Source organism: Nycticebus coucang, chromosome 14, assembly GCF_027406575.1.
Source record: "Nycticebus coucang isolate mNycCou1 chromosome 14, mNycCou1.pri, whole genome shotgun sequence".
Classification (NCBI taxonomy): Eukaryota; Metazoa; Chordata; class Mammalia; order Primates; family Lorisidae; genus Nycticebus; species Nycticebus coucang.
The window spans coordinates 8391302-8414400 of NC_069793.1; the positions used below are offsets into that span (position 1 = coordinate 8391302).

General features: G+C 50.3%; 1 protein-coding gene across 19 annotated transcripts in view; it reads right to left on the reverse strand.

The window, feature by feature from the left end:
* Positions 1 to 23099, reverse strand: part of NRXN2 (neurexin 2) — a 110354-nt gene that overhangs the window by 47910 nt on the left and 39345 nt on the right. For 8 of the 19 annotated variants that reach the window (XM_053560942.1, XM_053560932.1, XM_053560946.1 and 5 more), the window contains 5 exons: positions 17456 to 17500; positions 8957 to 9118; positions 7819 to 8251; positions 3873 to 4259; positions 3448 to 3651 (listed from right to left, as the gene is read on the reverse strand). In XM_053560942.1, coding sequence (XP_053416917.1) covers positions 3448 to 3651; positions 3873 to 4259; positions 7819 to 8251; positions 8957 to 9118; positions 17456 to 17500 — 1231 coding nt within the window. The remainder of the gene's footprint in view (positions 1 to 3447; positions 3652 to 3872; positions 4260 to 7818; positions 8252 to 8956; positions 9119 to 17455; positions 17501 to 23099) is intronic. The other 11 variants (XM_053560951.1, XM_053560939.1, XM_053560938.1 and 8 more) reach the window with 2 other exon arrangements.

Sequence of the window (23099 nt, forward strand, 5' to 3'; positions counted from 1 at the left end):
CCCTAGGCAGGGGCCAGATGGGTCATGCCATGTAGAAGCAAGCCCGAGGGCTGGCTCCAAACTTCCATCCGTATGCCAGCATAGTCACCTTCTGAGAAAGCAGGTAGGTTTCTCCACGTGTGCCTTGCATCTTCATAATGTCTTCATTCCTGTTATTTCATTTGTGCCTCAAAACCACCACAGAAAGGAGGCAAGAGATTCTTATTCTCATCTGACAGATTAAGAAAAACAGGCCAGGCACGGTGGCTCACACCTATAATCCTAACACTCTGGAAGGTTGAGATGGGAGGGTCCCTTGAGCTCAGGAATTTGAGACCAGCCTGAGCAAGAGCAAGACTCCGTCTCTACTAAAAATAGAAAAAATTAGCCAGGCATTGTGGCAGGCACCTGTAGTCCCACCTACTCAGGAGGCTGAGGCAGGAGGATTGCTTGAACCAAACAGTTTTAGGTTGCTATGAGCTATGATGACACCACTGCCTGCACTCTACTCCATGTGAACAGAGTGAGACCGTCTCAAAACAAAAACAAACAACAAAAACAAAATCCAGAGACTCAGAGATGGGAAATGACTTACCCTGTAGAGAAAGACACCAGGGATAGACCCCAGGTCTTCTGGCCCCAAGCCAGCTCTCCTCCCAACCCAGCCAAAAGCTGGTTGTTGGGTAGGGACCACCTGTGTCTGAAATACCTACATAGTGACCACATGCCTCTGTTTACAGACATCAGGTGATATCTGGAGACAGATGTGTCTGCAACAAGCCTTTGGCCATAGCTTGTCATGAGCCAAACTAGAGGTGGCATCTCAGCACATACATCTCCATGGATGGGGGCAAGGCACAGCCAGGGGCGAGAGGTAGGTGGAAGACAGTCCCATTGCTGTCAGTCGGGGAAGCCTATTCTTAACACAATGGGTCTTCCAGGAGGACCACGTTTTTCTCTGACTTCTGAGTATTCATGTGGTGCAAACGAAAAGCATAGCTATGGAGAGGAGAGGGTAGGTCCTAAGAGTGAAAGGTCCCAAGGGCCAACCAGGATAAATTTTCCTGGCCAAGGACATTGTCTCTTCTCTAATCTAAAGAAATTAGATTTGGCTCAGCACCCGTAGCTAACTGGTTAGGGCACCAGCCACATACACCGGGGCTTATGGGTTCAAACCTGGCCCAGGACTGTTAAACAACAATGACAACTAAAACGACAAAAAAAAAAAAAAAGCTGGGTTTTGTGGCAGGCACCTGTAGTCCCACCTACTTGGGAGGCTGAGGCAAGAGAATCGCTTAAGCCCAAGAGTTTGAGGTTGCTGTGAGCTGTGACGCCACAGCACTCTACCCAGGGCGACATAATGAAACTCTTTATCCGAAAAAAAAAAAAAAAAAAACAACTTCTGGCGGCACCTGTGGCTCAAAGGAGTAGGGTGCTGGCCCCATATGCCAGAAGTGGTGGGTTCAAACCCAGCCCTGGCCAAAAACTACAAAAAAAAAAGAAAAAAAATCATAGCTTCTTCCCAGGGGCCTAGGACAGTATACACAAGCAAGAAGCATCTGCCTGCCCTGAAAATCAAAGGCCCAGATTTTCCCTGCTGTGTTCCCACCAAGCACCGAGCCATGTGCTCAGCCACATGGAGAACACACATAAGCCTAGGCAAAGGCAGGGACATCTCAAGCTGGATACACAGATGACTTGGGCTGCCTGAGAAGCTCTGGCCACTCATGGGGTCCTAGGCTGGGCCTTCCTGGCATGACAGTTTCAGGGATGCAGGGGGTGCTGAGCAAACTTGTGGAGCTTCAGCCACAGTGCCCATCCCCCTGCCTTCCCAAGCAGAGCTGCCTCACACCACCCACTCCACAGGCTGTGCAGCTGTTAGAGGCAGAAGTGCAGGAAACCCTTCAGTGGCCCTGGCCACCTGCGCACCTCCCCACTTCCAGCCCCTAGCCTGTCTCTAGCAAATACTTGTCCTTGGAACACAAAGGCCAAGTGGCCAAAGGGTAAAAGGAAAGAACAGCCAGGGGTGAGAGGTACAGGTGCCTGCCACAAAACCCAGCTATTTTTTTTTTTTGTCGTTGTAGTTGTCATTGTTTAACAGTCCTGGGCCAGGTTCGAACCCACAAGCCCCGTTGTATGTGGCTGGTGCCCTAACCACTTAGCTACGGGTGCTGAGCCAGTATAAATAGGATAATAAGGTAATGTGCCCCTAAAGGCCACAGTCTGTCCCAGAACACCCTGGAGACCCATGTTAGGCTGGGACTCCAGCAGACTATTTAGAAGCTCAAAGCTCAGATTTCTCTTCAGTAGAGGATTCTGGTCTACTCAGAAGTGCCCTCCTGCTCTCGATCCAGGACACAACAGGTGACTGTAGTGACCTGAAGACTTCCTACATGGCAGGTCCTTAGATGTTACACTTTTATATTCTTTGAGAGGCCAGCATGAAATGGACAGATTTGACCCTCACCTGGACAGCTTAGGACCTGTCACTTCCAGAGTTCCCCTGCTCTGAAAGCTGCATGTGTCTGGGGACTTAACTTATTCACCTGGCTAGGAACATGTCTGGCACTTCTCAGGTGCCCCATAAATAGCTGAATGAGTGAACCTGCTGTTTTATTTTTGCCCTGACCACAAGAGCTGAGGCCCATGCAGACAGCCTAAGAGGCCTCACAGCCCAGCCCACCTGGGACTGCCAGGTGAAGTGCACCGAGGCTTTCTCTCACCCATGGGCTCAGGCAAGACAGCAAGCAGCCGGCTGAGGAGGGCCAGCAGGCCAGCACCCCTCCACCACCACCCCGGGTCTTCCCCATTGCTAGCTTTGTAATGTTGAACAAGTCCACATGTGAATTTCATAATCTATAAACAAGGACAGTAATGTCTGCCAGGTGATCTGGTATCTGCACAGGGCAGCCGAAGGGCTTGAATGTGAAAGTAGACAGCATGACAAGAGGAAGACAGCACCTACACGCTCTGACACAGAGCAGAGCAGATGAGTGGCTGTGCCCAGGGCCAGATCTCTGCACCCACCACGTGCTGACCCTGCTCAGCACCCTGCAGGCAGCAGTGAGCACTTCCCAGATGAATGAGCCAATGAATGAGCAAGTGGATGAGCCCAAAACCAAGCATGAGCTGTAGCAAGTAAATGTGTGTGCAAGGTAGATGCCACCAAGACTCCACAGGAACACCCTGGAAGGACAGGCATCACCCCCAGACACACTCCAACAGATACATGGATGCACTCCGGTCTCCAGCCCTCACAGGGTTGACAAGCATAGAGCATTGCCCTGTACTATATACATGCTACCAGGGACAGAGCTCCCAGGGTCTCGGAACGGCACCGCCCCCACCTAAACTCTACAGAGGGAGCCTCTTGCTGGTGCCACACCACCAGCTTCTCCAGATAGAGGGGGGTAAGGGTCAGAGACAGGACCAGGAAGGGGGCCAGGAGGAACAGGGCAGGGTGGTTACCAAGGTTGACAGTGAGCTTCATCTGTCCCCCATCCAGCTCGAGGCGCAGGGTATCGGCAGACTCCCTGGAGGTGGTGGCCATCATGAGTCCATAGGCCCGCTGGGACATGAAACGTAGAGACACATCTTCTGCCTCCGTGTGCATAGCATTAGGCAGCATGATCTTCATGTACATGGAGCCATCATAGCTCAGGACCGTGGCCTCTGCCCCAGGAGTCAGGGAAGAGTGGATGGGGAAGACAGGCAAAGCCAGCAGAAGGAAACAGAAAACCAAAGGATCATTACAAGGATGACAAGCCTATAACTGGTCTATGAGGGGCACCCTGGGGAGGAAGGAGACACAAAGATAGAGAATGGGGATCACCCTGAGAAGGAGGAGTACTGGGATGGGGAGTGAGGACATCTAGGGTGAAGACTAGCCTCACCTCTCTCACACACCCGCCCCAGAAAGCCGGTCCCGATGCAGTCACAGACGAAGCGGTTCCAGCCCTCTCGACAGATGCCCCCGTTGCGACATGGGGCGGATGCACACTGCTTCTGAGTCTCCCGGGAGCAGAAAGGAACGACGCCTACAGCCCCCTGCGCCTCCGCCAGGCCCCGCAGGTCTCGGCTCCGCCCGTCTATGAAGAGGTCCCGCACACAGCCCACATAGCCAGCCTGAAGTGCTGCTGTCCACACCTCTGGGGGCAGGGGCAGGTCCACTCGCCCCCCCTCGGGGAGTCCACCCAGGTATAGCTCGCTCTCCAGGTCCAGGATCTCACTCTCTCCCGTGGCCAAGAATGGTGTGCTGCGGCTGTTCACCGAGATTGAGCCTGAGGACCAAGGGAAGGCAGGCTGGAAAGAAGCCACAGGCCAGAAAGGGATACCCTGCCTGTGCTAGGGAAGCCTCCAATCCCAGCTGGGCCCCTCCATCCTGCACCCTGCACCAGGCTCAGGGGGATGAGCAGCCACCCCCGGCTGGAAGCTCAGCATCACTGGCCTTGCTGCAGAACTTTCCTTACAAAAGTCCCCAGGTTCAGGAACTCATGTGACTAAGCCTGGGCTCAGCTGCAGTGAACTGTGGGACTTTGTCCAGACCCCTCCTCCCCACCAGAGCAAGTCCTCAGAGAATGTTCAGAAAGGAGGTGGACGTGCACAAAAGCTTGAACCCAGAAAGCGCTGGATCATTCACTGGGTCATTCCACCAGTCAGCGTCTCAGGCTGGCCACTGGAGGCAGAGAACCTTAAGGAAGTTGAAACATTCTAATCCAAAGGCTTTTTCCCCTGTAACATTTATTGAGCATTTATGATGCCAGGCACCTAGCTCTTTAAATATATTGTATCACTTATGTCTCACATAACTCGATGAAATTGGTGCTTTATGGTTCCATTTTGAAATGGCAGGCCAGGCTTCCAGAGACTGGGGAACCTGCCCAAAGTGCCACAGCAGAGAAGGAGCAGAGCCAGTGTGATCTAGGCAACAAGAGCTCAGAGCCTGCACTCTGTGTATCAGCCCGCAGCCCGCTCTGTGCAGGTGCCAGGACAGATGGGCAGGTCAGCTCTGCAGCCTAGGAGGAAGGATGGCAGCCAGGAGAGAGGAGGCAGGCATGCAGTTTAGGAGTTAGCATCCTTTGGAAGGAGGAAGACACTAACTTACAAAAAGGATTGGGGATCATGTGGGAGCTTCAAAGCCTTTTCTGAGTCTTAAGCTACAGAAACCTACACACTAGAAACTGTATTGCTTGTATTTTTTTATTCTGTATGTCTTCCTTCCTTTTTCCTTTTTCAATTTTGGAAAAATTCTTTAAAAAAAAAAAAAAAAAAGAGGGCGGCGCCTGTGGCTCAGTCAGTAAGGCACCGGACCCATATACCGAGGGTGGCGGGTTCAAACCCGGCCCCGGCCAAACTGCAACCAAAAAGTAGCCGGGCGTTGTGGCGGGTGCCTGTAGTCCCAGCTACTCGGGAGGCTGAGGCAAGAGAATCGCTTAGGCCCAGGAGTTGGAGGTTGCTGTGAGCTGTGTGAGGCCACGGCACTCTACCAAGGGCCATAAAGTGAGACTCTGTCTCTACAAAAAGTAAAAAAATAAAAATAAAAAAAAAAAAAGAAAAGGACTCTGCCTGTCTTGATGGGGTTAAAGAGGGTTTCAGTCTACATTAGGCCTGAATTTCACAGAGGGCTTCAGGAGAGGGTACAAGAGACCAGAGTGTGAGCATAGGGGTGGGAAACAAAGGGGGCAGAATGAAGGGCCCCCTACTGACACGGTGCCCTCTTAGGACATATGGTCCTCTGCTCAAAACCTTACCTGAACCAGTGACACCATTCCCCTGTGCTCATAATAACATGGTCCCTAGACTGTTCTCCCCACACAAGATCAGATGCCCTGGAGTCCTGCTGCTAAACTCACTTCCCAGGTCTGGGGGGCTACTCCCTCAATGGGCCCCCAAATATGGCACATGTGATCACCCACTCCGTTTACAGCCAGATTACCCTAGTGCCTGCTCTGCCCACACACTGTGGGGCCTCCCAAGGCCCTCCACAGATGAACTGAGTGTTGAAGGAGGAGGAGGGAGAGAAAGGAAGAAATGGGGAAATGGGTGTGTGACAGGGAATCAGCGAGAGGAAATGAAAGTGAGAGCAGGTCTCTATTCCAAGGTCCCACCAACACAGAAAGGAGGACCCAACCATCCACCAACATGTGGATGGATAAACACTAGGTAAACAGACAGACAGTGGACTACTATTCAACCTTTTAAAGAGAGGAAATTCTGACATTATGCAAAGTGAAATAAGCCAGTCACAAAAGGACAAGTACTGTATGACTCCATTTAACCAAGGTCCTTAGAGTCATCAAATTCTTAGACAGAAAGTAGGATATCCGGTCCAAGTGCTGGTGTAGGAGGAATAGAGAGTTAGTGTCTAATGGGTGCAGAGTTTCAGTGTGGGAATATGAGAAAAGTTCTGGGATGAATGGTGGTGCTAGTTACACAACAATGTGAATGTACTTAATGCCACTGAACTATACACTTAAAAATGATTAAGACAGTAAATTTTATATTATATATAATTTAGCACAATTTCCAAAAAAAAAAACAGGAAAAAGGTCTAAGAGAGCTTTGTTGGAATGACTGCCCCAAGTCTGTTTTTCTGTGCATATATGAACATGGGCCATCAGAAATGGTGAACCCTGGTGTCTGAGGCTGACAGGATGGCTGCCTGAAGGTACTGAGGAGCAGGAGCCCTGGCGTGCTCTGTGAGGCCTGGACAGAACTCCAACCTAAGGAGTCACTGACCACCTGTGTTACAAAGCCTGGGCTCTATGAGGGCAGCGGGTTCTGTGAAGACCTCCCAGTGCTATCCTGAGACACGACCTGGGGATAAAACCACTTAATATAAAGCCCAGGGAAAGAAACATCTCTTCCATGAAAGAAGGGGAAAAAACAGCAGGCCCATGAGAAGGTGACACTTCTAGGAGCCACAGTGTCCCCTCCTTCCTGTGTGCAGAGGAATGGTCATTTCAGCTAGACTCATAAGCCCAGCTCGGTGACAGTCGGGGGAGCACACAAATTTAGCTCACGTTGATAAGCACTTAAATTGGATAATGTGTCAGTTCCCATTTATATCAACTCTCTCTCTCTTGGATAATTCTATCATGTTCAACAAGATGGAGAAGAGTAAAGAGGAGAGAATTCACAGACAGAAAACAAGAAGAGGACGTGAAAGAAAAACTGAAAGGAAGGGTGGAGGAGATAGGGTGGTTACAGGGACAGAAGGTCCAAGAACTGGCACCTGCCCCACCCCAGCACTTTCGGCCCTGTTGCGTTATTGTTCCGGAGCCCTCATTGTCAGGCAGTAGTGCAGGCTGCTTCCTGACACCAGAATAGGGGCTCCGTAACAGCCAACAGGGTTCACTGCTGTCCCAATCTCCAGCACCTTGGACAGTGGCTAGTATATAGTAGGTGCTCAGTAAATTTGTGTTGAGTGTGCTACTAAGAGAAAGTTCAATGCCTCCAGATAGGAGGGAAGATATTTTTCTTACAGGAGAATGGGGTGTCCTCTCTGTGTAAGGCACTATGCTAATGCATCTACACACGTGCACTAATTTTCTCCTACTCATACCCCTCATATAATTATTCCTTTCACAGATTAGGAAGCTGAGTCCCACAGGCACCAAGTAGAAGATCTATGGTATGAGTCCAAGTCTGGCCTATGCCGAACACTTGATCACCAATGTGCCATGACAGAAAGGACAACAGGAAGACGGACAAGGGTGAAGAAATGGCAGGGGAGGGATACAGGACATAGTGTGGGACACAAAACTAGCACAGAGCTCAGGATGATGTCAGGGCAGACTGAGAGGAGTGGCCAGGGGAGAGGTCCAGAGGCCTCCTGACCTTTACGCCCATCTCTCTGGAAGTCCACGTGGCACCATTCGCCATCATTGACCTTGCGGCTGGACGCCCGCAGCTTGATGCCCCCGGAGCCCATGTCCAGGAGAAGGTAGAGGTAGCCGTCCAGCAGCTCCATGGCAAAGTAGTCGGCCCGCTGAGCAGAGCTGCTGACCCCGACCCCGGCCCGCCGGCCCTGGCTGAAGAGCAACAGTCCATTGGGCTCAGTGGTACGGAAGTCTAGGGAGATGGAGCCAGTGCGCTTGGCACTCCAGCGGGGCAGTGCCACAAAGGCCTCAGGACTCTCAAAGGTGACGGGGTCCAGGGCAGCCACATCTTCACAGCGGAATGACAAATCTCCCTGCAGCTTCATCTTGGGGTCCCCTTCCTTTGCCAGGCGGGATAGTTCCAGCTTGAAGTCATTATTCTTGTAGACCACCTGCAGTGTGCAGGGTCAGGGATAAAATGTTAAAAGTAGCTTAGGGCCTGGCAACTCCTGCCCAGCAGCAGCCAGCACCAGGGACTTGGCCACCCAGCCCCTGCTCAGTGCCACCAGACCCCTTGGCTTGGCCCTTGTTCTACAGCTTTATGCACAGACCCTCCCTTGCCCCATTCGTTTCCTCTGTCCTGTGTCCTAGCCCAGCACAGCATGGCGGCTGGCCCTGTGGGTACTCAGTGCCTGCTGCACTGGGGTTCATAATAATGACAAGGCCACCAATCCCTGCTAACACCTGGTGCCATTGTCTGATTGACAAAGTATTTTCACTTATGCCTTCATCTGCTCCTCCTCTGCTTCTTAACAACCTTAAGAAGTAGGTATAGATGAGGACACTTGACTGAGGTCACAGAGCTAGACAGCGGATGTGCTGGGACTCAAACCTAGGTCTTTCATCTTCATGTCCAACATTTTTTCCTCTGCACCACAGCTGCCTTGAAGGTCCTCTGAGAGGATGGGGGCTTTTAAGGCTCGAGGAAATGAGAGGGGAGAAGCCTCTTGACTGAGTCAATGGGTTTTGAAAGAGCAGCTGTCTCCCACCATGGAGTTGGAAGGAACAGAGGACCCAGGCAACTGGCCAGGTCAGACTAAATCACAATGAAGACAGGACTTCTGAGCTGACCCCAGCCCCTTCTCAGCCCTACTCACGTCCTTGAGGCAGCCCATGAAGTTGTTGCTGACAGGCGAGCCCGGCAGGTCAGCTGTGTTGGGGCTGCCCCCAATGTAGAAGAAGTCGTCAGAGCCCAGCATGGTGTAGTCCTCCTGCGTGTAGCCTGTGGTGGTCAGGATCCCGTCCACGGAGATGGTCACCTGCCCAGCCCAGAGAGGGAGGGGGAGAGACAGGAGACAACCGGCATCAACTCCCTGGGAAGAGCCACAGGCTGGGCATGGGAGGGGCCAGGGGGCAGCAGAGGAGGGGAACCCCTCATTTTTATGTCTGCTTGTCTAGGAGGAGGAACAGTGGGGGAAGAGAGGGAAGGAGGAAAAAGAGGCAGCACAAGATTTGATGGTTCCAGGTGAGCTAAGGCCTGCCCTGTGGCCCCCAGTTCAGCAGGGAGGAGCCTGGAGGGGACTGAGAGCTCACCGTGAAGAAACTTAAGAATCTTCCTGCAAGGCCCTCTGAACAGGAATGGGGACTCTAGGACAGCCCCCTATCCTAAGACATAGGGGCAATGTAAATGGTACTCTCACTTTCCTCATCTTGAAAGTGCTCTGTGGACACCTGTGATTTCAGAACTTCTTTCAAAGGCGAGGCAGAGAACACCGATGTGCTCCCTGGATCCTGGTGGCTTAGACTCTGTGCAGTCCTCCCTCTGGGCACTGAGAAGGTCTCTAAGTCTGAGCCCAGTAGGGAGCTGGAAGACAGCAGCATGAGGACCAAGAGCTCACATGTTCCTGGGAAGTCTTGGCACCTCCTGAGCTTGCATAACACCCAAAGGACTGAATACCACCTGCCACCCAGTTTCCAGGGTTTGCACTTCTAGCCCCTTCCTAAAGCTGTCTCTCTACTCCTTAGATCCTCTGATCTTTGGATTACTCTCTTGCCTCCAAAAGAGAGGACAGCCCTTCCTTTCTTCCTATCTAATTGTCTCTTTACTGGCCCCACCATTGTTAAGGTAGGGGAGTCTGGGACAGGTTAGGGGACAGAAAGGGACAGGGCTAACCTCATGAATACCTTGCCCCTGAGATGAAAATTCAGTATGAAAGCAAGATAGAGAGGAATTGGGGAGTACCTGGTATTCCTATAGGCAGAAGTGCTCAGCAGTGGGCTGGGGAAGGCACAAGTGACCCTCAGTGGGGCAGGGTCAAGGACAGGAAATTTTCTGATCCATCAGTGCCCCGGGGAAATGCCCACCTGGTCCCTGAAAAGTCTAACCCTATGATCAGCCCACAAAGGTTCAAGGATGTGGGGAAAGAGCCAGGGCCGTAGAACCATGAACCTCCCCACTCTGGGAGGGCAGTGGTTTGAGGAGGCCAACTGGAAAACAGGGTGAACCCCCACAGGGCAAGCAGAAAGCTTGCTCATAGTTAGCCCAACAACACTATGTATCCGCAGGACACAGCTCACCCCACTTCTCACTTTCCAAACATGGCTCAGTACCCCCATTTCTGGTAATATCTAGAAATTGGGGCCTTCAAGTCATATCCTGTGATGTCCCTACACACACCATTCCTTACGCACATGCTGCCAGCCATCCTCTAGTGACTGGTCTCCAGGGTGCCACTGTGGAGGCTGAGGGGGAGGAACGCCTACAGGACACAGAAAGAACCAGGGCAAGGGGAGCTTCCCACCTTCCCAGGACCCTCAAGGCCCTCTTGAGGTTGGCTGGAGCCTGCAGTGAGTGAGGCAGAGGCAAGCCCCACTTGCCACCTTCTGAGAACCATCGAACCTTGTGCTGGGGGTAACTAGGTTCAGGGCAGAAGATAAGGGGGCATCCTTCTGGAGGGGGCAGTGTGAAAGCTTTGAGTGTTGTTTTGAAGGGAGGGCTGGTCATTATCATTTATTTCTTCTTCCCTCTACCCTGGGAGGCTGGGAAGTGGGGGTCTGGGTAGAAAAGGGAAGGTTCAAAGTATTAGTCACAAAAACATGCAAACGAGATTAGACTAGGCAGAGGGGGGGTGGATAAAGGTAAGAGGGGACCAGAAGTAAGGGGTAGGGATTAGACAGGAAAAGGGTAACAAGATGAAGGGACCTTCCTGGGGCAATCCAGCTCCATCCCAACCTCTAGCTCCACCCCTCCTGAGACTGCACTGAGACCAGGAGCCTTCTGGAGAAGGCAGAGTGTGACCTTAGATAGAACAGAATTTATCAGTTCCTGAGTCCAAGAGTGGTCACCCCCACTGGTCAGCTCCTAAAGGGCGGGCACCAGCCTGATGTGTCTCTGTAACCCCACTAATCTAAGCACAGTCAAGGGGATACAGCGCATGGTCATTAAAGGTCAACTACAAGTTGCCTTGTGACCTAGAGCCATGGTGCCTATGTCTCAATCTATAAAACTAACACTTGGGGAGCCTATGACTTTCTTTGGTGACAGATCCTCAAGTGTACCCTGCTGCTGTGCAGGGAGAAGGCTCTCCTGACCCCAAAGCTCCCCAGGAAGAGAATCTCCTGCAGCCCATCTGAACCCCACAGCTGTGTCCTCCTTCCTTGACCTCAGAAGCCAGGGCACTGGCCACTGACCTCGTCCCTCACCTTACGGACTCTCTTTACCCCACTTCATTTGCAAAGGTCACCCTCCTTTTGCTCTCTGAGTTAGATGGACCTGACCTGGTGGGCAGGGGGACATCCTCCTCAATTCCCCTCCAGGCTGGTACATTCCCACCCACTCACTCCCACAGCCCCCTATTGGGAAAGGGCTACCTCAATCATCCCATATGGCCTAGGGGTGGGAGGGGAAAGAGGATAGCAGGAGCCAGGATAACTAAGGAAGTGCAGCCGGAGAGGGGAGTAGAGGGAAAAAGAGGGAGATGGACACCAGGTGGAAAGGAAGCCGAGGGTGGAGGGAAGAGAGGAAGGTCTCTGGGGAAGGCAGGGAGGGAGATGACTTAGATTAGTAAAACCCGACTGTTCCCTCAGACAAATCAAAGTCCAGACACAAAAATGGCAGGTTCGTTAGTAAAAGCAGGAAACAGGGGAATAATTCCCCCGGTCCCCCTCCTCCCCAGGGTTCATGATGCTCCTGCCCCCCAACCCCCCCCACACAGCTTCTGGAAGGGGTGGGGCCGGCGGGGGAGGAGGGAAGGGAGGGGGCCATGCATGGGACACAGAGCAGCCACTGGGACACATGCAGGTTAGAGGAGCAGGGTGAGGCCAGGCCCAGCAAGACAGGCCAAAGAAAGGCAGCCAGCATGCGAAGCAGGGGCCTCAGGAGGAACAGAGATGGAGGCGAAAGAGCTGCAGGGAGAGGGGACTTCCTTCCAACAGAGGAGCAGAGAGGAGTGACCACTAGGACAGAGACACTCAGGGATTTGGAAAGAAAGGGAAGGGACATCAGACTCTACCTTCCTCACCAGCGAGTGACCCACACATTCATTCCACTGCCTACTTGCCACCAAACAACAACTCCCAGACACACCTGCACACACCACATCCTCCCCAAGGCTGTGGGGGGAAGCCTTGGCCATCTCCTTTCCAAATGGCACTATGGAATTATTGGGACACAGCAAAGGGTATACACTCAACTCCTGCCAACATATCATTTATTTCTTCTTCCCTCTACCCTGGGAGGCTGGGAAGTGGGGGTCTTCCCACACAGACAAGCCAAACCAAGTGGACACTGAGTACACCAAGGAACCAGAGTTTCTGCCCTGGAAGAGTTCTACCCAGCCAGGGGACAGGGAAAGTGACATGAGGCAGCAAGAGCCAACTGCCCTGCCCAGGAGCAGGGAAGCAGGCTGGGTGGCTTCGGAGTGCAGCCTGTGACCTTGGTGGACTCCCAGCCCTCCCTGCCATGGCCACTTCTCTGCTGTCCTGTAGCAGGCTGGGTAGGATGTGAATCCAGGTGCTGGCCATAAATGGCCCCACACAGGTGAGCAACTGTGCCCACCAGGCCCCAAGAAGAAAGGGGTATCCTTCTGCTATCTTCCAGAACCTCTCCCAGTTGCCTGCGACAATTATGGGCCCTCTGACCTCCTTGGGTGGGAGATTTATTCTGGGAGGAATAAGACTGCCTGGCAAGTGTTTTTAGCTCTTGGGCAGGTGGCTGGGCTTTGGGGATTCCAAGCCCCTTGACACTATATGCAAAACTGTGCCAATGGGTTTTTCTTTTCTGACAGTCCATTGCTGTCATCAAACTCTCAAAGAGATCCTGGAACCGAAGGTGGTTAAAAGCAACTAGTCTAGGGAAAAGGTCCTGGCATCCCCTCAGGACTGAGTGGGTGGGAGTAGGGGATGAAGACAGGGAGGAAGGGAGGGTCTCCAGGCTGAGCAAGGTCAGGAAAGTCCCACGAAGTGTTTGGTTTAGCCACTTGTTTTGTGGGGGGACAGAAGCTAACAAGAAAAACGGGCTAAGAAGATATACCAAGAAGTTAGTCCAACTGTGAGTCCCAACACTGAAATTTGGTAAAGTTTGGGCATAGACAGAAAAGACTTCAGGTCAGAAAATCTGGGCACGATGGCTCATATCTGTAATTCCAGCACTCTGGGATGCCAAGGTAGATGGATTGTTTGAGCTCAGGAGTCTGAGACCAGCCTGAGCAAGAGTGAGACCTTGTCTCTACTAAAAATAGAAAAACTAGCCAGGCATTGTGGCAGTTGCCTATAGTCCCAGCTACTCAAGAGGCTGAGGCAGAGGGATCACTTGAACCGAGTTTGAGGTTCCTATGAGCTAGGCTGATACCACAGCACTCTACCCAGGGCAACAGAGTGAGACTATCAAAAAAAAGAGAGAGAGAGAGAGAAAAGGAAGGAAGGAGGGAGGGAAAGAAAGAGAGAGAAGGAGGTGAGGGGAGGGGAGGGAAGGGAAGGGGAGGGGAGAGGAGGGGAGGGGAAGGGAGGGGAGGGAAGGGAAGGGAGAAAAGAAAAGCAAGAACGAGAATTAAGTTTAATTCTGGGCTTTCATTCAGCCCTCACCACTTTCTGGCATAATCTCATTTTACCTCTCTGATCTGTAAAGGGAGTTTAACAACTTCTATCATTGCCATTTCTTCCAGGCTTTCTCTGAGCATTATGTGAGAGAACTGAAGTGAAACTCCTCCATATCTTACCTTATGACCCGAGGCAAGATATGCTGTCTCTGGCCTCAGTATTCCCATATGGTAACTGGGAGAACTCTCTGCCTACTGCCTGCCATCCAATTTATATGACATGCAAAATGAGAAAGCTATTGAAAGACCCCAGTGTATGAACAGGGAATTTTCTGAGACTATAGTAATGTGTCACTGTGCTCAGCTAATTTTTCTATTTTTAGTAGAATTGGGGTCTTGCTCTTGCTCAGGCTGGTCTCAAACTCCTCACCTCAAGTGATCCTCCTGCCTCGGCCTCCCAAGGTGCAAGGATTACAGGTGTGAGCCAGCAAACCTGGGTAACTATCATTATTTTTACTCTATCAGCCTGAACATACCTACTTTATCCAAACCTCTCAACTAGTTGGCCTTTTTGGTCTACATCTACCCTCTCACCAAGGAGAAGTGATCAGATTACAAGAGTCCATATGAATGGATTAGTGAAAACTAAACAGAACTTGTCTGGGGGATGCCTTGGAAATCAGAACGTATTGAACACTATTGGTGCCTCACTCAGTCTTGGCCTGAGAGAGCTCATCCCTAGCACAGGTTTATGTAGGATTATGAGGCCACCAAGAGGCAACCAGATCTGTTCATCAATCAGTGTTGCTCACGCAGGCAAGTGTGGACTTTAGAGACTCAAAATTCAGCAGATACTTGTATCTTCCTAACCAGGGCTGAAACTATACAGGTTGTTTGCTTTGTAACCAATTTAACCAAGTCATTTATCTTTCCTCCCTACTCCTCCTCCCCAGCCCACTTCCTGAAGCATTCTGAGGTTCATGCAGTTATTTTGGGATTGATTCCTAAGAAGGAAAGGTAATAGGATCTCCAGTGGGGCCAGAGATGCTGTATTCTCCAGGGTTTACTATGGAAAGGGAATCATTTCTTTACAAAACATCCCTTCCCTGGAAACAGTGAGATAATTAGTTAACATTTTCTAAAGCTTAATAAAATTCTAATGTCCTTTACAGAGTACAAATACTTTCACTTCTATCACTCTACTTAATCTTCATAGCAACCCCATGAAATAGATAATGCAGGTATATTATCAGCCCATTTGGTAGATGAGAAAAGTAAGTTTCAGTAGCCCCAGCCTATATGGCCAATTTTTACCAAATTGAGGTTTTCTGGGTACTAATTCTACGATGGTATTCTCCCATTGCTTGGGGCACACAACATGGCTTGATCTGGCCTCCCTTCCGTCTCCAAACTCACAGGTTGGCTATCCAGTAACACTCCATAAACAAAGTTCCAGGCCAGGCACAATGGCTCACACTTGTAATCCTCACGCTCTGAAAGGCCAAGGCGGGAGAATGGCTTGACCTTAGGAGGTCCCAAGACCAGCCTGAGCAACATAATGAGACCTTATCTTTATAAAAAATATTTAAAATTAGCTGGATGTGGTGGCTCATGACTCAGTCCCAGCTACTTGACAGGCTGAGGCAGAAGGATCGCTTGAGCCCCGAGTTGGAGGTTACAGTGAGCTCTGATAATGCCATGGCACTCTAGCCAGGGCAAAAGAGCAAGATCCTGTCTCAAAAAAAAAAAAAAAGAGAAAGAAAAGAAAGAAAGCTCCAATGGTCAGCTCCTGACAGCTACTCAATGGCCTGGCTTGAACAGGCAGGCAGCTAACTCCTAGAAGGAGCAACTGGAGGAATGGAGCCTGTGGAGGATGGGGTGGCTTTGGCTGTGAGCTCTAGTCTATGCAGGTGCAAGAAAACAAGGGCCTTTGAAAGTGTCCAGAAAGGCCAGACATGGCCCCAGAGGTACAGCCTCCTAGGGAAGTTGGGGAGCCACTCAGATTGGGAGCCCCAAATATTGTACTCCCTACTCAGCAGCCAGACAGCCGCACAGACCTGGGAGGATGGGCAGGCCAGGCAGCTGCCCCAAGCAGCACTGACACGTCCCCATGAGAGCAGACACGTCCATCTGCAGGGTCCCCAGCCTGGTGCTCAATCACTCTGCATTATTAATAGGCGATGACTAACCGGCTGCTGCCGCAGAGCCAGAACTGGGCAGGCATGAGGGAATCCCAGGGGATCACACTCACACACACACACACACACACACACACACACACACACAGCAGGGCCTGCAGGCACACGGAGGCAATGAGCACAGGGCCAGCCCTGGCTCCTCCCCTGTTCCCGCCTGTCATGGCACCTAGACTGAAGGGCCAGCCCCCACAGCCCACCCCCGCTCTCCTCTCCAGGCTCAAAGCCCCACACAGTCACGCAGCCCCATTCACACCGGCACTTACACACGGAGAGTCACCAGCAGAGTCTCACACACAGCAGTTTCCCACTAACACCCCGAAATGTCATGCCAACATTTACACACAGTCACACCCACACACCAACACACACCAGCTGCATTTACACAGACACCCACACCAGCACTCACGGGGATTGAGCCCAACCCAAACAGAGGAGCTTCTAGGACAAGGACAAAAAAAAACCACTACCCCAGGCTCACCCTGGTGGGGATTCCTCCTCTCACTCCCCTCATCAGGGAAGGAAACCTACCCCTGACAGAGGCCATGCGGGAGGGCAGGGGCATAGAGGGGAATGGCACGAAAGGCAGACAGTGTGAAACAGTGTTAGTCAGAGCAACTGAGCAAGTGGGGAGAACTGGACGCTGTCCCTGGTGGGGGGAAAAGACCATTCATGCCATGCAAAATGTAAGGGAGACAGAACCAGGAGCCCTCAAGGCTGAGACATGAGGGAGGGAGTGGCACCATTCCCTTGGCAGCCAGCGTGGGGCAGGCCCCAAACTGGAATGAACTGGTGATGTGAATGAGGTCCAGACCAGTCCCAGGAAGCCCTGTGTCTCCCAAGGCCATCCCCCCACACGGGGAACCCTCCCAGCTGGCTGTCACGGAGGTCTCACTCCCAACCCCCTCCCCCAACTTGAGGGGTCCTTCCGGGGAGCTGACAGTGAGCAGAGCATAGCATGTCATGGGATGGTGTTTTCCATGGATTTTCAGGAGACCAAGAAAGAAAACTAAATCAAAAAAAAAAAAAAAAAAAGGAGGGGGGAAAGAACAAAATAAAGCAATAGAAAAAAGCAGCCTGGCATTGGGGCTGGTCTAACCAGAGCCGATGAACATGGGGCCTGCCCCCAGGTCTCTCTGGCCAGGAGTCTGAATTCAGGAGTCAGGGATTAGGGCAGGGATAGGCCAAATTCCTTGATTTCCATTTGTCTTTTGGATTTGAGTTTGGACCAAAAAAGAAATAAAAGGGAAAGAGGAAAACCAAAAGAGAGAGAAGCAAAATCTAAAGACTGTCCAGGACGCAAAAAAACAATTGAAAGAGCAAAACAACCAAAACCAAACAGGGAGAGGAAACAAAAGAGGGAGAATCAAACAGTTAAAAAAACCCACGGCAAACCAAACGGTAAGACAATTAGAGTGATATCTACCAGATAATGCAGTTTGTTTACCATAGCGTGTCCAATCCCTGCGTGCTTCACCGGAGATATGGGGGGGGGGAGGGGGCATAAAAAAAAAAACCAACAAGGACAACAACGAAAAAACAGAACGAAAAGAAAAGAAAAATAAAATGACCAACTGTGAAACTCAAGGAAGGAGGAAAAATATATATCCACATAAATTTGGTTGTTTGTTCAAACCCTCCCACCTTAGGTTCAGCGGAAGCTTTTCCTTTAAAGAAAACGAAATTATAATGGGAGGGAGAAATAAAACACACAGAAAAAATCAAGTCCCTTCTCCCCATCCCTTGCCCACCCCTCCTCTGGATTCCTCTCCCCTCAGTCATTCCCTCCCGGAAGAGCCGTCTGCAGAGAAGGGGAACAGTTAGAGACTTCGGTTAGTAGAGAAGAAAACGACAAAAGAACTGGACCAAGAAAGCAAAGACTTAAAGATGGTCGACATTCCGCAGATGAGACAGAAAGGTTAGTTCGGTTTTTCACTCATACCTTTGCCTCACCTGTCCCTGCCCATGCCTTGGTCCCCTGGGTTATAAGCGTGTTAGTAACACACACAGAGTTGGCAACAGGGTTTTCCAACAGAGGGTGAGAAAGGGAAGGCAGGGGATTAAGAAGCAGACCCAATTATGCAGTATTAGTAAATCCTATCAGCTGAAATGTTAGGGAGTTGAGGAGAAGGGAGGGAGGGAACAGGGGTGTGAGAAGGGTTGGGCTGCTCAGTTGAGTCATGGACTAATGGGTGTGTTGGCTAACTGATCACCCAGAGGTCTTTACCAGATGGCCTTCCAAAGAACTGGCTAAAAACTAACTTAGAGCTGGCCAACTGGCTGACCAGTAGCCATGTTGGTTAATGGATTAAGAAGTTGGTGATTGGCCAGCTGGCTGTCAGACTGGGAGAAGAATGAGCAACACCCCTGGAGAATGATAGGACTGGCAAAAATGAGAGGCAATTTCATTTAGAGGCAAAGGAAGTGGTTCCTGAGGAGCACAGGAGGGGACATGGGTGTGTGCTTTTCCTGAGGATAGAGGGTAGGCAAACAAATCTGGGGAGTCATTGAGGAGAGGGGCAGCTCCTCTTATTTTTTCCTGCTTCTCATCCTTGAGAAAGGAAGAGAGAGTGAGTCACCACCAGAACAGGGAAAAGGAAACCTTGCCCTCAGTGGGCTGGCAGTGGGTTCACACTCACATTACATCTAATCACCCCTCACACTCCTCTCCCTCCTTCCACCCTCCCATCCATAGCTGACTCCTCCCACCTGTCCACCTTGACTTTTTCAAAGCCCACATTTCCTGAAAAGTTCTCCACACTCTTCATTCACCCCACCCTGACTCTCCTATTCTCCTCTAGGCTGCTATCCTGCTGTCCCTTCCAGAATTAAGTGCCCCCCAACACCCTCTCTGCAAGTCCCTGGAATTGGTAAGGCCAGCCCAGCCTCTTTCCAGGTATACCCGTAAGTACCTGAGCCTCCACCCCCACACCCAGCTCCAGAAATCCTCTCCCCCTGCACCCATAGAAAATAACACAGAGGTCCACCTACCTCTGAAACCCCTTATTCCTCCCCCTCCTCCCCAAGCTATAAGCCAGCTCATTCTACCCCAGTCTCTGGAGAGCCTGCTCTCGTTGGTTCTACGTTCATGTTCTCTTCTTATTACCAAAGACAGCTGCAACAACCACCTTCTAAATTACTTTGGTCTTTGGGGAGGAGATGCCAAAAGTACTGAGGCAGCTTTACTTAAGAGTATTAGAACTAGAGGGGCATTATTGTTTGATGTCTATTAAATACTAAAACTGCACGCCCAAGAATGTGATTGTGAGAAGGAGAGGTATTCTAGGGACAGATCCATTAGTTAGAGTTGTTATAACCAGTGGGCACAAGACAAATTCAGTAAGATAATTAATAAGGGCCTCGTATAATTAAAAATAACAGAATTCAATATTTAGCAGCTAGAAGAAGTGCTGAATAACCAATATTAATTATCAGTGATGCAGAGGCAGTTTACATAGCAGGAGAAGAGTCTAATTGCGGGCACAGTGAGTGAAGCCAGGGCATAACGTGTGATAAGAGGATTAGTACTGGCGGATGGTAGGACTATCATGAAATAAAGAGGCCAGCTAGACAGAACAAGGAACAATTAGCCTCAGGGCAGCTAAACCAATTGTGCCCAAAATGGTAAGAGTTGTCTGATATCCTTGCACTAGTCAAACAAGGTGGGGGGCAGGAAGAGAAGGCATTGGAGGTAAAGATCCAACTACTCCTCTACTTGAATTAGAACTGGTTGTGGAAAATAAAATAAGAAAAAGAAAACCTTTCAACTTTCACTGAGATTTCATTTTTAACAAGTATAACAGCAAAGTAAGAGTCAGGGTTGAGAGGGAAGAGATGTGAATTCAAAGCCTGGGTCTCCCACTAATTTGTCAAGACATCCAGGCTTCTTCTGAAGAATAGCAGTGCTGGAGTGGGTAAGACAGGACCCCTCCAGGCCTAAGGATTGAATATCGAGACCCCAGACCATGGAGACCATGCTTAAAGGGACGATTGTAGTCAAATATTAGAATGGCACTTCCACTGGACCCCATTCCTGGTGGTCTGTGACACAGCACAGGAAAGGGAGTACCCAGCAGCCCAAACCTTCTCAAAGGCCAGGATCTAGGTATGAGCAATGAAGACTTTAACCCACCCACAGAGGCAGCTAGAGAGCTTCCAGAGCCTGGGAGCACAAGAGTAACAATGCATGATGGGTGAAAAAGCATCAAAGTCGTTTAGGGGAGAAGCCAGTCATCATATCAAGTGGCCACTTACTATGGCCAAGATCCTTTGGACACAACTATATCTCATCTTCACCTTGAAATGTGAATATAGCTCTAGCTCCCCCAAAATCCAAGAGAGGGGTCATGTGCACAAATCACAAAAATCTGGGATGAAGGCAATCTGTGGAGCTTGAGCAAGAGCATCCCAGGGCAAAGAAAAGAGAAACCTGCTCTACTCAGACATAAGAGGCACCTGTTTTTCAGAGATACAAGCAGAACATCCAAATGGTTTCAAGATTTGAGAACACCCAAGAATGACAGAACCAAAAGGCAAACTACAGCCTCCTTTATATTTATACATCAGTGACAACAACCAGTCCCTTGCTTGGAGGCAGAGAAATGGAGTGGCTTCGAAGTCAGACTTCCAGTTCTACTACTTCCTAACTGGATAACTTTGAGCAAGTCCTGTAACTTTCCTAATCTCAGTTTCTTTTTTTTTTTTTTTTTTTTTTTTTGAGACAGAGTCTCACTTTATGGCCCTCAGTAGAGTGCCATGGCATCACACAGATCACAGCAACCTCCAACTCCTGGGCTTAAGCGATTCTCTTGCCTCAGCCTCCCGAGTAGCTGGGACTACAGGCGCCCGCCACAACACCTGGCTATTTTTTTTTGGTTGCAGTTCAGCTGGGGCCAGGGTTGAACCCACCACCCTCAGTATATAGGGCCGGCGCCCTACCAACTGAGCCACAGGCGCCGCCCTAATCTCAGTTTCTTAATCAGCAAAATATCCCACCTCACCAGACTATCATAATAATATAGGTGAGATACTAAAGATACCTTTGGACCCAGGGGCTGGTCAGAGAGAGATGTAACAGTGCAATAACAGAAATGCTGTGACAGAAGGACAGAGACCTGAGGATACCCAGAGGAGAGAGCAGGAAGAAGAGGTGCTCTCCTGGTCTTATAAAGCAGATGAGAGTTTCTCCCAGGAGGACAAGAGGTAATTCAGTGCTCATATAAAGAAGTTAGAGCTGCTTCTTTGGGGCATGGGTCCTCATGTCCAAAACCTTCAAGAAACCAATTGTTTTCAAGAAAGAGACCAAATGAATCAGAAAGAACTATTAGAAAAACAACTAAAAACACCCAATACTTGGTGGTATTAAGCCCCAATTTTCTTAACACTATAAGTTAGAGACAAAGAATGAATATAAATAAATATTGACATAGGCAGGATGTGATGAGAGAGCCAGAATATAAGTTTCCAAGGATCTGAAGAACATAGCCAAGAAGGGAGCTGGCTGAAGTGAGGAATCAAGGAAGTCTTTACAAAGAACATGGCAAGAAAGCTGGGCCTGAAAGATTGAAAAAAACACAACTAATGATATTGACGATAGCGAGTCCTTCCAAGGTCAAGTTGTGCCATGCAGTGTGCTGAGTCCTTTAAGGCATTGCCTTTAGTCATCAAAAGGCTCATTCTCACTTTGCTAATGAGGAGATGAAGCTCAGAGAAATTGTTTAACTTGCCTAAAGTCACTTAAACAACTATTGGCAGAGCTGGGATTTGAACCCAGTCTGTCTGATTAAAACCCTGGCTCTAGGATTTCTCCAGGCAGAAAGAAGGGTGAATGGGTGCTGTCCATGGAGGAACAAAGGGAAGAGCTAGCAAAGTCGGCATATCAAGTATGGAGAGCAACATAGCTAGGCCCTGAGATGGGGTGTATGCCATGCCAAAGAAGACAAGAGACCTGGACAGGAAGTGGGAGAGGAGCCCTAAATGCCTGATGGACTCCCTCCTTGGAAGAATGCAACCTTGGGGACTCCATCTTTGTGGGACTCTATCCTTGGAGATTCCATGCTTAGGGGCCTCTATCCTTAGGGACTCCATCCTTAGAGGACTCCATCCTTGAAGACTTCACCTTGAGGGACTGCATCCTTGGAAGATTCCATCTCTTAGGGACTCCATCCTTGGGTGACTCCCATCCTTGAAGACTTCACCTTGAGGGACTGCATCCTTGGAAGATTCCTTCTCTTAGGGACTCCATCCCAGGGATTCCATCCTTGAAGACTTCACCTTGAGAAACTGCATCCTTGGAAGACTTCATCTTTAGGGGAATCCATTCTTAGCGGCTTTATCCTAGGGGGAACTGCATCCTTGAAGGACTATATCCTTAGGAATTCCATCCTTGGAGACTACATCCTTAAAGGATTGCATATTGGGCAACTGCATCCTTAGGGGACTCCACACTTGGGAGACTCCACCCTTGGGGGACTTCATCTTTGGAGGACTCCATCCTTAGTGGACTGCATCCTTGGGATACTCCATCCTTGAGAGGCTCCATCCTTAGGGGACTCCATCCTTGAGAGACTCCATCCTTATAGGACTCCATCCTTGGGAGACTCCATCCTTGGGGGATGCCATCCTTAGGGACTCTACCCTTGGGGGGACACCATCCTTAGGGACTCTACTCTTGGAGGACTCCATTTTTGGGAAACCCACTCCATCCTTAGGTACTCCACCCTTGGGGGACTCCATCCTTGGGGACACCATCCTTAGGGACTCTACCCTTGGAGGACTCCATGTTTGGGAAACTCACTCCATCCTTAGGTACTCCACCCTTGGGGACTCCATCCTTGGGAGACTCCATCCTTAGGGAATTCCATCCTTAGGGGACTCTATCCTAGGGGACTCCATCCTTGGGAGACTCTGTCCTTGGAGGACTCCATCTTTAGGGACTCTATCCTTGGGGGACTCCATCTTTGAGGGACTCCATCCTTAGGGACTCTATCCTTGAGATACTCTATGCTTGAGGGACTCTCACCTTGGGAGACTTCATCTTTGGGGACTTCATCCTTGCAGACTGGATCCCT